General features: G+C 35.6%; 1 protein-coding gene across 45 annotated transcripts in view; it reads left to right on the top strand.

Moving 5' to 3' along the window:
- Window positions 1-16,576, top strand: part of PTPRD (protein tyrosine phosphatase receptor type D) — a 2,063,955-nt gene that overhangs the window by 2,011,459 nt on the left and 35,920 nt on the right. For all 45 annotated transcript variants that reach the window (XM_074330405.1, XM_074330404.1, XM_074330420.1 and 42 more), the window contains 2 exons: window positions 5,269-5,388; window positions 5,915-6,069. In XM_074330405.1, coding sequence (XP_074186506.1) covers window positions 5,269-5,388; window positions 5,915-6,069 — 275 coding nt within the window. The remainder of the gene's footprint in view (window positions 1-5,268; window positions 5,389-5,914; window positions 6,070-16,576) is intronic.

The raw sequence follows: 16,576 nt of genomic DNA on the forward strand, positions 1-16,576 counted from the left end.
AAACTGACAGTTTTGCCAGTTGGTTAAATATTATTTGAGTGCCGAAAATGATGCTATTGCTAAAAGAGATTAAAATCATTGAGATGATTTCTGTCCCTATTATGGAAAATCAAGTATTAAATCTGGTCTTAAAAACTTCCAAAAGATTACACTTGATCTTAGCCAAAAGGCTGAGAAACCATGGGATACGAAAGACAGTTTGGGGAATATAATCAATAATGTTGTAAAGATTTTGTGGGGGTCAGATGGGCACTTGTCTTATTAGGGAGACCACTTCATGGGTGGTGTAGATGCCTGACCACTGTCTGTACACCTGAAGTTGAAGCTGAACAATACTGAATGTCAACTATAGTTAGATAGATAGATAGATAGATAGATAGATAGATAGATAGATAGATGATAGATAGATTTATATTTATAGGATATGGAGTACATCACAGGGAATAGAGTTAATGGAATTGTAAAAGCTATATGCGATATCAGAGGGGTAGTAGGCTGGAGGAGGGGGGCTATCACTTTGTGAGGGGTGTAAATGTCTAAGTATTACACTGTTTTGTACACCCGAAACTAATTTTAAAAAAACCCTTCCAAATGAAGTACTATAACCTGTAGAAATAAACAGTTCAGCATATAATTTTTCTGTCCACTAAAATAGATCAAAATATTTATCTAAAACTTTATTTTATTGCATTCTCCCTTATTAAATAGGTATTGATAAGTGTGTATTAACATTTCCTTATTCACAATAACCACTGTGATTTGTGTTAGCCAATGTTGGCATGCTATCCCCTCCTGATGGGAGAATCCTCTGCCCACACTTATTAGACACTGATTTCCAGTCAATTTCAGCAACAGGATGATTTCCCATATATCATTTATTGTCTATTCTGCGTCCTTCTTTGGCAAAATAATCTGGGCTTAGGCAGGCTTTTCAAAATACCATGTGGCAAGTGTATTTGGTAACAGTGATGCTGGGACCCTTTGGAGGTCTTGGTTTATAACATTTGGAATTCGGATGCTTTGCCATTCTGCCATGCTCAATAAGTCTTTATTAAATTGAAATGAGAGGAGGTTTTATTTTCACCAATTTTAGGCCATTTAACAATAAGCCAACTTAGACCACAGTGTACTTGCTTATAACATTGGCTTTCAGTTGTTGAGTGCCTGTGACATGCCAGGCACTTGCAAGATAAGCCATGTGGGAACAAAAATGGAACCAGAAGGAATACATTTCCCCAAAACGTAGTCAGCAGACCTATAGGATCCTATCCTACAAGATATTTCCAAACACAAGTTTTTCTTTTGAACACTTTTAAATGTGTTTTATCACTCCATCAACTTGCTTTTGATGGTTTGTCATGAAAGACGTAAGATGAATTCATTCCATAACATACATTTAGCCATGGTCAACATGTTCTTTCCAAGATTATGGAGAAATGAAAGCTTACCATATAAGGGTAACTATTTTGTAAGAATAAATATAAATACCGCCCAGAAATTCAGCCAGAAATCTGAACTGTCTCATGCAGTTTAGGTCTCAAGAAGCGTTACTGGGTGATGCTTCGAAACTTAGCCTGGATAGCAGGTTCTGCTCCTCTCATTTCCCACCTCAGACTCTAATGTGGTCTCTCCTCCCAGCCAATAGAGGCCCAGGCAGATCAAGGGAGTTGTTTGGAATCTCACAACTACCTATTTGAAGAACCAGGAGATATAAAGGCACCTGCATATTTAGTCAATAAGGCTGATGGATTAGGGTCAGGGTCTGCATCTCATTTCACTTTGGTGTCCCTCACAGCTGCTGACATCTTGCCATCTGCCTAGAACGTCCTAAATACATATCTGTTGGGATGAATACATGTGCCTTTTTTCACATGTAGAATGATATTGGTAGCTTATAAGAACCACCACAAAAAATCAAGGACATAATCTAACTGATAATTAATAATAGCTCTGCCCATTGGATACCTGCCTGTACCAGCCATTGAGTTCAGCGTTTCAGGTGCATAACTGCAGAGCCTTACAATAGCCCTGTCATGTGGGAGATATTGTTCCCATTTTACAGATGAGGCTGCTGGGTTTTGGTCCTGGAAACAGAGAAGCAGCTTACTGGTCATCCAGTGATGCAGCCAGACTTTTCATGAATCAGTCCTGAAGGCCACTTGTAATCACATCAGAATCATATAAAAAAAGCAAAATCAGTATTCATATTCAGAAGCTCCTGCCTTCTAGTTCTTATATACTCAGAGGGGAGTCTCTAACACTGCTCAGCTCACACTCAGCTCTATGCATGAAGCCTAACAAGTACTAAGTAACTCTCTCTAGAATACCTTGTGAAATTTTCTCTCAGAGGAAAAAAGGTACGGTAGGGGCTATTGTCAAAGAAAACATTTCAAGAGGAAAGTAGAGCTAGTTCATTTGCATTAGCTAATTAGAAAAAAAATCATTTCCATTGTTCGCCTGTATCTTTTTTGTTTTCACGGCACTTCCGACTTGCTCTCTAATGATGAAATTAGATATTGTTTGTTTAGTGTACGGCTTAAAAGAATATTTGTCAGTAAATCTATGCCCTTAAATTTAGCCCTCAGATATCAGACGAAACCTGTACAGGCTACTCAGAGATGAGGTCGACCAAAGAAGTGGTGAGGTATTTACTAACGAAGGAAGACTGTATTGCTGTACCTGTTCAGATAAGCTCAGGGAAAGCTTCTAATCCCTCTCCTGAGACCATATGTGTGCATGTGCAGATACATTAGAATATGTATTTTTTCCTAAACTCCCTGTGTGAAAGATTTCCTGAGAGAAAACAGCAGTATGTAAATATTTTTTTTTTTTAGAATAAGATTAAAATACAGTATTTGCATTAAGTACAAAAGCTTTTTATTTTTTCCTCCTTTCAGCTAAAAGTGTTCACAAGATTTATTCACTATAGTAATGTTTTGTGGCATTTTTTTCCATAAAGGGGTCAGAGTCTAAGTCAATAATAATTGCAGTTTTAAACTTACTACTACAAGTATGAGAATAATTAGTGTAATTTTAGTTTTTTGTACATCTTAAGTATGGAGTGGATTTGTAGAAGAACAGTCACTAAATAATGGAGTCATTTTTCCAGAGGTCATATACAGGCTGGTTTATGGTTCTTTCCTTCATTTCTGTTGTCTTACCTCACCAAAAGGTCTGAGGATAACCAATTCTCTGCTTTGAAATATGATTGCATTAAATTTGGTTCAGTGCATTGAACTGACCTTATAGATCATTTTGTTGTATTAGCTTGCTCTCTTTGTGCCCCCATAGTGATATTTGTCCTCCTGAGATTTGATCTGTTGGTTTTGATTTGAAAGGATTGCCATCCAGCTGAAACTGTTAAATGATGAATTTGAGTTTCTCTCTTGATTTTTTAACTCAACACATTGTTGGCATCCTCTCAAATGTTGCAATAAGAGGCCTCCAAAGTTGCTTTTGTGCTTTGCAGTGAGACATCAACTTGACATCTATTTCATGGTTTAAAACAGCCTTTGGCTTAAGTTTTGTGATGCTTTTTTCTGTCTGAATTGTGGCTATTTAAGTACTATTGGCTCCATTCAGGTGGTGACCTTGGCTAAGTCTGTCCAGATATGGCTTGGATTTTAATGGATAGTCAGAAAACGTAGAGAGGTGCTAAACTCTGATTATGCTATGTCAGCATTCTTTGTAAAAGACTCTTTCTTTTGTGTTGTTTTTCTTTGAGTTAGAACATATGATAGAAATATAATACACAGAAGACTGTTTTGTGCATCTAGAAAACATGCAAATATATGTTTAAATCCTAGTAAGATACAAATTTTCCATTTTACTGTTAACTATTTTTGTTTGTTTGTTTGTTTTTACAAAATAGGTGATGTTTGTGTGGTCTCACAATTGAAATAAAGGCACAGGAGTCAAACCTTGTGAATTCAATCTCTTCCTTACTGTATAATTGTACACTAACGTGCTTTTCTCCTTTTTCTTATCTAGGAAATTAAGTAGAGGATAAAATCTTTCCATTTTTAGAAGGCCCAGTGTCTAGATAGAGACTGATATTTTTGAGGATCAGATGCTATATCTGTGAAACAGAAAGTTACAGTATTATCCACTGAATGCTACTAAGATTTATAGTTATCACAAAAGCAAGTGATTACCTAGTAATTCTATCCACTGGACCAAAAAATTCTAGTGTCTACAATAATAATGCCTCATTGCTATGTTTAAATCCAAAGATTGTATCTTTCAAATCTTTGTTTTTCAGGCAGAAGGTGTGCATTCCAATGTTAAATAGTACTTGATTACTAAAGAAATACATTTCTGTTGTTTTCATTTAGGAATTACCCCCATTTTTTTTTTTCTTTTAATCTGAAATAGAACAGGTAAATATATTCTGATCTATGGCCTTACTAGAAAATAGTTTTGTGTGTGTCATTTTTCATTATGCATTTTCATGCCCAAAGGACACATTCAGTAAATTTGAGGTTTATTGCAGACCTTGAATTATTCTTTGCTGCATGTTAAACTAATTGGGTTGAATACTTTTTATGTGCTTTTGTTCAACTCCACATAGAAATTGGAGATTATCCATCTCGAATTAATTTTAAGTTATGTAAACTTTGCACTGCTAGTGTATGACCCTCTGTGGCTTTTTTTAAAAGAAATAAAACAACTCTTTTCTTCCTAGACATTACAGATTTAATGTGTTTCGGATACCGGTACCATTTATCTTGTATATTAAAAAAATGCTATCTTGTTTATTATACTTTGATAGATTTACAAATTATTTCTACTTTTCTTTAAACAAGCATATTTGGAAATTATGATAGCTCACGATGAAACAGCTTGTGCCTTTTAAACCTTGATGGATGAACACTAACTGTCTTACTGTGTAGTTTAAATGCCTAAGAGTAATCTTCCTGATGCGATTCATAACATCTATCCCAAAACAGATTTGTGTTTTCTTTTCAAGTACTGTGAAGTTTGAAGTACCTCTCTCCTTGTTTTACTCAGCAACAATCTGCGATTTATTTTTCTCCAGGAAAATTGAATCTGTTAATGCTTAGTATTCCTACCAGTTTGAAAAATGTGGTTTATATTGGCATCAGAGCAGTAATTTACATATATTGGGATAACAAGAATGCCTGCCAGAAAAATATCAACATTAAATGAAATGCAGAAAAGCTGTTTTCCTTCAACAGCAAACCAAAGTAAAGCTAATAAGAGAAATTGATGAGCGTCTGCCCTAAATGTATCACTTATTTCTTCTAGGTGAAGTGTGACCAGTATTGGCCCAGTAGAGGCACAGAAACCCATGGGCTGGTCCAAGTGACACTACTTGATACCGTGGAGCTGGCTACATATTGTGTTCGGACATTTGCACTTTACAAGGTTTGTTTTTTGCTTTTTCTTGCCCTGCCTTTTACCCTTTCCATTATTGAAAGAAAGTTCCTTTTGAGAAATCAAATATCTTAAAGTTTTACTTAAATCTGTTGCTTCTACTGGCAATGATGAAAAATGAAGTAATTCTTCCATTACCACACAACAATTTTTCTCTTTGTTGACTTATTAGTGAGTATAGAACTCTTACTCTGAACAGAAGTTTCAGCAAATGAAGAATAAATGAAGAACTATTCTTTTTTCCTGTAAAATACAACAAGAGCACTCCCTGATAGTTACACCTGAAAAATGTAATGTTTCTCACCTAAGAATTTTTCACCTTCCTGAGCAAATGTTTGTCATTTATAAATAGCTTGAAGTTTCTGTCTCCAAAGAGTGTGTCTTCCCAAAGGAGATAGGGTAGGAGGAAGGAATTATGTACGATAGCACATTTTCCTGTTACCGCTTCCATGTTTTCATTCATCATTACCACCTGAGCTAGGAAGACCAAATTTCAGCCAGTGTTCCTGTTTCACAGAATGGTTCAAGCGAGAAGAGAGAAGTGAGACAATTCCAGTTCACCGCTTGGCCTGATCATGGTGTTCCAGAACACCCGACACCTTTTCTAGCTTTCTTACGGAGAGTCAAAACCTGTAACCCTCCTGATGCAGGTCCAATGGTTGTGCACTGCAGGTAAGAACCACGGAGAGCGTTGGGTTTTTTCGCCGTCAGAAGGTGTGTGCGGAAACAGAAAGTTAACGTGATTCCTCATTGGGTATTCTCTTTCCAGTTTCTTGATACTGTGGGATAGTAAATGCCCTGATAAATAATGCAGTTGGTCTTTTTTGGTCAAATGAAACCTATACTAGCAGCAGTACGAAGGATTTGATATAGATGCCTATCCCCCACCCAAGGTGATTTTATCTTTAAAGCAAAAATAAATAAATAGATAAACATAAAATTAAGTGTGTACTTGGCCATAAATATATGAATATGAAACAGAAAAAATTGAGAATCAGTCTTGTAATTAAATTCAAGTTTCAGCTGTGTGGAGGAATGTATTTTTTAAAACATATATATGTGTGTGTGTATATATATATATATATATATATATATATATATATATATAGCAATTGTCTGACAAGGTCTTGAGAGCTAGACCGGTATAATCTAATTACAATTTATAGGAGAAAATGCTGAACAAAATAATATGGTAAACATATAAGCTTTCAGAGAGAATTTCTTACTACTTAAAGATGGCTTCTATGTATTAGTATTATTAAGTTACATATAGAAAATTCTAACATTCTCTCCATCACCACTCAGACTCTACTATATATGTGTTCATATATTTTCAATATTAAACTTTTTCTTCTAGTTTCTGAGTTCCTCTCAAGTATTGTTACTGCCGTGTTTCCCCGAAAATAAGATCTAGCCAGACCATCAGCTCTAATGCATTTTTGGAGCAAAAATTAACATAAGACCCAGTATTATATTATATTATATTATATTATATTATATTATATTATATTATATTATATTATATTATATTATATTATATTATATTATATTATATTATAAAGACCCGGTATTATATTATATTATATTATATTAATTATATTATAAGACCAGGTCATATAGTATAATAAGACCAGGTCTTATATTAATTTTTGCTCCAAAAGACACATTAGGGCTGATGGTCCAGCTAGGTCTTATTTTCCAGGAAACACAGTAACCAATTATTAGAGATACCTGATCAGAGTCTATGTATTACTATATAAATGTATAGGTTATGTAACTTCATAATATTTCTTTGTAAACTGAGTAATTTAAATATGAGAGAATATGGCTTCTTGCACAGAAAAGTAAAATCGCAGTGTGGAAGTATATTAAAAAGGAAAGAAAGCGTCACGAACCACTTCTATGATGACTTAAAAGCATAAGTCACTATTTTTACAAAAAGATGGGGACAATGGATAAATTAGAATAAAAGCAATAAAATTCATCTGACTAACCCATGCTACCGTGGTAGTTGTTAAACAATGGACTGCAAATTCCAAACAAGATAATGTTTTAGTTCTCTTTTCCAGCAGTTATTTTTCCCAACAAAATCTATGATAACATTGCCTTGTATTTGTAGAGTGTTTTATAAATTTCCCATCATTCCCCCATGCTTCATTTTGTTGGATTTTTTAATCAGGTCAAGAGACAAGAACACAAAAGAGACTATAAAGTCTGGTTTAAGAACTGACAAAAAAGATGGAGGTACAATCAGTCTCGCCTTATGATCTAGTTCTTGATCCTCTGTAACCAGGACTGGGCCTTGAGGAACTGCCACAATTGTAGTTCTTTTTTGCATGATTCTGAAACACTAGAAATTATTTTTATTAATTTGAGCAAATGCTTTTCATCATAAAAGCAGATTTCTGGTTCTCCTGCCTGTTGATTTCAGCAGGCGCAAGTTTGATCAGTCTATATATTCTGTTTTACATCTTTGCAGTCCTCAAAGAGCCATTGTGCCTGGGTACATGGTACCCCTGCTTGGCACCAGCTCAACTTGGTTATGAAGATCACACATGAAATTTTTACAGTTGGAGTTTGGCCATAAGCTAGGGAAATAGCAAGTTCGAGCTCACTGAAGAAACATTGCCCTTCTATACCTAATGGCAAAAATGCAATTCACACAGATCTGTCTGTGTACACACACACACACACACACACACACACACACACACACACAGATACATATTTATATAGTATAAAATAATAGTAACAAAAATTACTGAAACCAAACTTGGAAATCTTCACTGAAGAAAAGCATTGTGATACTTTTTTTGCATTTTAAAATACAGTGTGTTCCCTCTCTCAAAATGTACTTCTCATTTCTGTAAATTAAAGTCGTGTCCCCGGAAAACCAAAATAGATATATGGATGAATGGATAGACAGACAGACAGACAGACAGACAGACAGATACAGTAGATAGATAATGTTTAAAATGCAGTTTACCCTGTTGATCATAAGCAAGACTTTGTGCTAGATAGTAAGAGACATCTGGAAAAGTTTGCAAGCATGTAGAAGAGATAAGGTAGATAGTTATAATGACTAATTAGGTTTGTGCAAAAGTAATTGCGGATTTTGCAATTTTTTTTAACCTTTTAAACCGCAGTTATGTTTGCACCAACCTAATATTTTTAAGAAAATACATATACTCCATATACATACACACATACACACAACCCCTGTGTTATGTTAAGCCACTGGGACTCACCTCTGAGAGATATAGATGACTAAGGAGAAATAAGGAAACAAAGATAAATGGGCAGAGCTAATAGCTGCTGACATTTGGAAGTGCTTGCCTGAGGCTCTGGAGAAGCTGGTATTGAAACAAGAAACAGAAGAGTAGGTATATTGATGGAAGAAATTTGTTAGCAAGTACAAAACAATGAGGGAAAGATGCAATATAAACTGAGCACTGGGAAATGATTTGTGTTCACCCATGGGTAACCTCACATGTCTGATGACAAATCTTGACCTCTTTATGTAGCAGAGACCATGTCCACATTGCCAACATCCAAACCAACATGAATCTTTGACTTGGACACCAGTGTGTTAATACTCAAGAGCATAACTTTTCTGACAGAATGACAAAGTCAAGTCATTCCAGATAACAACTGTTCTTGTGATATCCCAGAAATGCTGGTTTAGAAATCATCTCTGAGCAGGAAGGAACTATGCAAAAAGTAACAATAACGAAGTCACAACAAAATACTGATTTTAGTTAGCATGTTCCAAATAATCACACACAATTGTCTGGAATATAAAAACTGTATTCCATATTGTGACTTCTCTTATGATGGACTTGAATTTTTTTCTCTGTACTGAAGTAGTGACAAACCCAAAGTAAACCCAAGCCTTCTGCCCAATAGATCCTGTGAGAATGGAGGAGGTTTTAGAAAAAGTCTGAAAGTAGACCGAAAAAACAGGGAGGGAGGGCAGAAAAAAAGAAAATCCACATTCCTCCAGTAATTTTGTGTAGTAATAAATGTGCCAGGACTACAGTCATTATAAATAGAAGAAATTCTAACATTCAGTAAGAAAACATTACAAGGATAGACTAGTGCAACAAGCATAGACAAGAACTTGGGAAGTCAAAGAGAAGGATAGAGGATACCCCATTCCTAAAAGAGAGAAAGTCTGGCTCAACAGGTATAAAAGAAAAGACCAACTCTAGCTGTCAGTCAGTTCATGCCTAACATGTAGTCTCAACATTAAGAGTGCACACTTTGGAGAAATAAACTGCCTGGGTAAAACTCGGGCTTGTTTACTTATTGGCTGTATGCCTTTGGAGGAGTTCTCTTATGTTAGTTAACCTTTGTTTCTTCACCCATAAAATGGGATAACAGTATTCATAGCAATAAGAATTTTATGACGATAAAATGAAATATGAAATGATACACATAAAGTACTTAGAACAGTGCATAGTATGTAGAAATATGCAGTGATGTTAAATCATTACTATATTAATGATTGAGTGATTTTAAGAGCTATATGTGTATTTACAACCTGAGTGAGAAAAATTCTACATGAGCTTAGATCATCTATTTTACCTGAGCCATCTACCCTATGAATAATTATATGTTTATAAATATCAGAATATTTAATTCAATTTTTTTTTAAATTTAGATATTTTCCATCATGGTAAGGCCATTAGATTTTTTATAGTGACAGAGAACCTTTTAATGCTATGAGTTAGAATCATTTAAGTAACAAATCTACTCATAAAGACCTGAGAAACCATTAAACTCAATAATGCTGTTAAAGATACACAGAAATTGATGCTGTGGTTCTTGATGCCTTCAAGACAAAGTTTGAACTTAGCACTGTGTTTATGGCCCTTTATAATCTAGGCTGATCTCGCCCTTTGTGCCTCGTTGTTACTCTTTCAGCCACCTACCACCAGCTACACATTCTAAGTACTTGCCTCTCTGCTCTCAGCAAGTGATATTCATCCACTCTAGGACCTGACCTTACTCCACTTCTGCACCTAATGATGTTCAGTCCTGTTTCATAATGCAACTCAATTAATACTTCTCATGTGAATTGCAAATGTCGCAAACTGGCCTCAGATGGTTTTGCTGATATATGTGGCCATTTTTTCACACAGATTGAACTTGAATGCTTTAAGTGAGAATGCACTATCCTATCCAGTTTTCCAAACCCTTACCACTCCTTATTGTTTTACACACAGCTCTACTCCTCTATTTATAGGAATTGTTTTCTATTATATACATTTAAGGTGAAACTCTGAAGAAGCCTTTAGAACTCATTCCCCATTCCTCTTCCCATAGGAAGAATTAAACACTCTCTTCTCTGACTTCCCATAAAATAGGTTCACACTTAGCATATTTAGCTGTATGTGTGCAGATCACATAGGCCTTGAAATCTTAAAGAGTGTGGGCTATGGTTTATTCACATTTGTACCCCTGCTCTTACATCATAGTGGGTGCTCAATAATTGCTTGATGAAGTCGATTGAATTTCATATGGCATTTCAGAAATTTTTTACAGAAACAGATCATTTCAAGGCTGGACTGGGTTTTTTTGTTGTTTTTTAGCATGAGACTATATTGTTTTAAGAGAGTTTATGTGTTTTAAGAAACTTTATTTTACATTGCCTTTATCTTTCTTTTTTATTTATTAAATTTATTGGGGTGACAATGGTTAGTAAAGTTGTATAGGTTTCAAGTGTATATTTCTGTAATACATCATCTGTATATTGCATTGTGTGTTCACCACTCAGAGTTAGTTCTCCTTCTATCACCATATATTGAATCCCGTTTTTCCTCTTCTACCTCCCTTTTATCTTTCTTATACATATTTCTGAATACCTTTTTCAACTACTCTGTATCTGATGTCCTTTCCTACATGCCCTCAATTCCATGATTAAATATAGATATAGCTTTCTATTTTTTTAGCCATAATAATAGTTAAGAATGTTGAACCCTTAATCAACATCAAATATACTGTCTTCTAAACTGGAGAGGCTATCTTCTAAGTGTTTTACATGTGTTATTGCTTTTTTCCTCACCTTCAGAGGTAGGAACCTTACTAGGAACCTTAGCTCCCATTTCACACAAGGAAAAAACAGAGGCTAAGATGTACCCCAGGTTGCCTGGCCCTGTAGACCAAATGAATTCTCTAGTCTTTAGATCACTTGATGGTCCTCAGCTTCTCCTTTGGCCATCCACTTGGAGGGTATTTCACTTTTAAGCAAACTGTGATGACCTGATCAGAAGGAGCCACTGCTTCCTTTCTGACCCCACATCATGTTGCCATATTCTATTCTTTATTTCACTCTTTCTTTAGCAAAGGTAATTGCTAGCATGTCAGTCTCTTTGACCCCTGAATCATTTTAACATAATCACAATAGCTACCAATTACAGAACCATTACTGTTTTCTAAGTATTACTAAACACTTACAGTTATACTCATTTAATCCACAAAATAATGGATTTCCTTTGTGAGGAGTAATTAAGCACAGGGAGGCTGTAGGTGGTTTGCTCTTGGTCACGCAGCTCGTAAATTTAGGCCTATTTCAAAGTCCATGACCCCTTTACCAACCATTACATCCAGTTCTGGCTCTTCTTGTTGCAGAGACTACCTAGTTCCTTACACTTATCTCCTTGCTACATATTTGTTGATTAAATGGTCATCAGATGGATATGTGCCTTTACCTCTTCACAGATGTAGAGGTAACGTGTTACATGAATAGAGACATGCTATATGTTTTTCTCCTTATTATAACATTTGATTTTGAAAGAAACGAAGGGGGAGAGTGTTCAAGCATTTTAATAAACTTAGATTTTTTTATAGAGTTAGTATATTAAATTTCCCCATATTATTTCAGTCTTCCGCTTAGAAAATAAAGTTGTGTTCCCCTTTCTCCTTTTTGAGCCCTATGCTGTATGTTGTTTTATAGAAGAACTCACAGTTTATATCCTAGTCCCAAAGGAACATAACTACTGATTTGCTCTAAGTATTTGCTTCTTGTTAAGAATGACTAATCGCATTTCTCTGATGATGAAGAAACAAAAACTCATAGACACAGACAATAGTTTAGTGGTTATCAGAGGGCAGAAGGGGAAGAGGGTGGTCGATGGGGGAAAAGGGGTCAAATATATGGTGATGGAAGGAAAACTGACTCTGGGTGGTGAACACACAATATGATATATAGATGATGTATTACAGAATTGTACACCTGAAACCAAAGTTTACTAACAATTGTAATCCCAATAAACTTTATTTAAAAAAAAAAAAAAAAAAAAGAAATGACTAATTGGAATGAAGCTATAATTTTGTTGAGTTAATTATAAAACCTTAACCCACATACTATCTCTCAGTCATGTTAACCCATTTTAGGAACAAGGAAATGTATTTTCTTCATAGGAGAAATATAATCATTTATGAGTAAATGTGAAAGAGGGATAGATGGAGACCCCCCCTGAATCTGTCTTCTAAATGAAACACTTCCAAGGAGAGAAAATGGACCTCCTAAGGATAATTTAAATCTTTCACATCATAGAATCAAACCAGTCTTCAAAACTGGAAGGAACAGCAACTGCCAGCCAGATGTAGATCAGTAATGCCCCAGAAGCACCAGTGGGCCACTGAGAGAGGCCCAATAAAAATGAAATGACAATTTGGGTTGGAAAAATTCCTAAGATCCAATTTTCATAATACTTTTTTTACTTTATATGGGAAAGCACAACCAAGAAAGTGCTTAGATCGTATTCATAGCATAACCATTTACTCCTAATACCAACCTAATACACAAAAATAGCCTTTTTAACAAAGGCTATTCAGATGATTTTGGAAAGCATTGCATCTGAGCATAAAAATAAAAGAGCCTTGGGATCCAAAGGAGCTAAAAGTGCTATGGAAAGTTCTTTAATGCATTTTTAATCATTCATTCTAAATTCCATCCCTTATTCTTCCCAGTATTCCATTCAAATATCTTTAGATCAAAGACCACAAGCATTGCCAAAGCATGTGATAGTTTTGAGATGCTGACAAGTACAAACCATATACCCATATTTTCCTTAAACCTGGGATTCATTTTCATGTACAAATTAAGTAATATGAGAAGCCAGCTTTCTGTAGATGAAAGACTAGACTGTTAAAAACACCAACATCTCTGGATAAGAAAATGGGTGGAATATACAAATTATATACTCATTTATTGAAACATTTTAAGATGAAGAGAAATAATTATATCATATGGAAACTATTATGCCAGGTTCTGTTCTTATATACCAATAATTCTGCATAAAAAGCAAATTCTTAATTTATGAAACAACACGGTGATACAAAATGGATGCCAGGTCTGCAGTATTTTGATGGCACAATCCTATGTGAGAAAAGTATCTTACTCCAATTGAAAGAGTTTAAAAATAAATGAACCAAAACATTAAAAGGAATTGTACAATGGCCCCAATAGGCATAAAATGTAAAACTCAAAATGAAGAAGGTGTTTAGGGTGCTGGGGGGAACATTCTGGCTGCCCGACAAAATGGAATGTTTGTTTGAAAAGAAGCATTGTAGATCTAAACAAAATAGAATAGAGGTGAGGCAATGTTATAAGAAATTATCTCACTTTAGATACATATATCAGGGCTGTATCATGAAAGTCCCTTCAAGGGCAGCTGAGAAACTATCACCTTTCCATTTCATGCCCAAGAATAGCAACCAAATCACCTTCGTGTAGGACTGCAACCATTTGCAGAGCTTCTTCCTATCATGTATTTCTTTCAATCTTCACAACAAGAATGGTAGGTATGGATTATTACCATCCTCACTCTATAGATAAGGAAATTGAGACTCTGAGAAGTTAAGTGACTTGCTGAAAACCACATATCCAACCAGTAAGTAGAGAGTCTAGGTGAGAACCCATGTTTTATGATTTAAGGTCCTCTTTGTCTATACCATACTGCCATTTTATGTTTTGCTTAATTTATGTCATACAAATGACAGCAGAACTGTCCCCAACCCACAACAGAGATGGCTTTGAGCAGATCTAAAACCTCTTTGGGGGCAGCATTGCATGCTGGTAAAGACTGTGCATTTGGAACCAGCTGCACCATTTACTACATCTATGACCTCAGGAAAGGTATTTAACCTTATACATGTGTATAAGGTGATAATTAGATAGGTAACTGCCACATAGAAAACATAGAAAGAGGCCAATAAACATTTGTAGTTGTTGATTATATTTATTTTTATAGTCAATGATTAGATTATTGTATCATTGTTTTGTGTGTGTGTGTTTTTTTTACCCCACATAAAATAGGTGGTTATTTAAATTTGCTCTATTACTATCAAACAACATACTGTCACATTTTCTGAAATGTGAGTTTGACTTCTATATATAATTTGTGCTTCTGTGTCTAAAGAGTAGAAAATATATGTGTGCGTATATATTAACCTAGAAGGTTAGTGGCAACTGGAAAATTTAGCACTTTAAAAAATAGATAAATAACGTCATAATTATTTCACTGAACTGGAAAAAAAATGATTTATCAGAACGGAATGTTACTATAAGACAAGATTTCTCCACCTCAGCACGATGGACATTTGGGCGTGTAATTTTTGTTGTGAAGTGTCCTGTGCATTGTAGGAGGTTTAGCAGCATCCCTAGCCTCTACCAACCAGATGCCAGAAGCACCCCCGATAGTTGTGACAATCAAAATTGTCTTCAGACATTGCCAAATGTCCCCTTAAGGGGCAAAAAACCCCTAGTTGAGAACCACTGCTATATGACAATGAAACTGATTTTTGATTGTGGCAGAATGTATGCATCCAAATGATAGCCACCTCAAAGCTTTAAACTTGAAAACACCTCTTTGAATGGCATTCTTATTTTAAACATGTGGAGAGAACTAGTCTCATTACTTGAAAAAATCACCCAATATTCCCTACCTTGATCTCCTTCCATCCCACCTCCTTCCATATCTCACCTACCAACCCAAAAATAATCTTTTCTGCATTTCAGTCCATCGAGAGTCAATAAAGACTTTGGATGGCCCACAGTGTTACTTAGAGAGTTTATCTAAGCAGATAAAAGAGATGAACTAGACAGGGTGGGGCAGGATTTATTGTGGCTCTTTGATTCTGATAATAAAGGCTAAAAAGCTATTTGCTCAAATTCCCTTTAACATTTGAAAGGAGAGGCCTATGAGAATTATGATTATTATGAAAAATGACTCCTCTATTTTGTTCTTTTGTTTCAGTTTGGGTTGATTTTGAATAGTGATTCTTTTTTTTTTTTTTTTTTTTTTATATTTCTGATACATCTGTGTGCCTTCAGAGCTGGCAACCTTTCTGAAATTGACGCTACATCAGTCACTTAGCCATCGTCGCCAAAAACTACCAACCTGAATTTGGTGATTGAAAATGCCACAATCTCTTGTTTCTCACTGTTCAGTGTGTTGACTTGGGGCAGGGCAGCATTCTGCTGGTCCCTCCTGAGCTCTACTTTGCAGTCATCTGGAAGGGCTGAGAAAGCTGGGCCTCTGTCTCCCTGGTCTCAAGGTTCTGGGGATCAAAAGGGAAGCTTACAAGGCCTTTTGACAGCACCGTTTAGAAGTCACACATCCTCACCTCCAACACCGCATTCTTTTGCTCAAAGCAAGGCAGGGGCCAGCCCAGACTCAGGGTGTGGGGAAACAGATTCCACCTCTTGATGCAAGAAGCAAGAAATAATTGTGACCTCATTTACTCTGCTCTGGAGGACTATCTCGCTGAAGCTTAGTTACTGGACTGGCGGAGTTGTTCTTTCCACTCTCGCCAGCTTGGCTAAGTCCATTGTGGATTTCCTTCCTGAGGCTGGATGAGAGGAGCAAAATCCCCCAAGCCTACCCCAAAATACAGTTTTCTTGTTAATATATGGATTAGGTATTTTTTAAAAATTGGAGGAAAAGTCAATTTAATTTGTTTCATTAACTGCTACCTGCTTATTTTTGTTGAACTATCAGCTTGTGTGGTGGGAGATCTTGTATTCTTTACTTCCCTTTCATCCTGTCTCAGAAATATTTCCTTTTATCTTCCAGTAATTTAAGATTTATGAGGATAGTCTCTCTCTCTCTCTCTCTCTCTCTCTCTCTCTCTCTCTCCTTCCTATCCCCCTCCATTTCTGTAATTTTAG

Source organism: Rhinolophus sinicus, linkage group LG04 (assembly GCF_036562045.2).
Source record: "Rhinolophus sinicus isolate RSC01 linkage group LG04, ASM3656204v1, whole genome shotgun sequence".
Classification (NCBI taxonomy): Eukaryota; Metazoa; Chordata; class Mammalia; order Chiroptera; family Rhinolophidae; genus Rhinolophus; species Rhinolophus sinicus.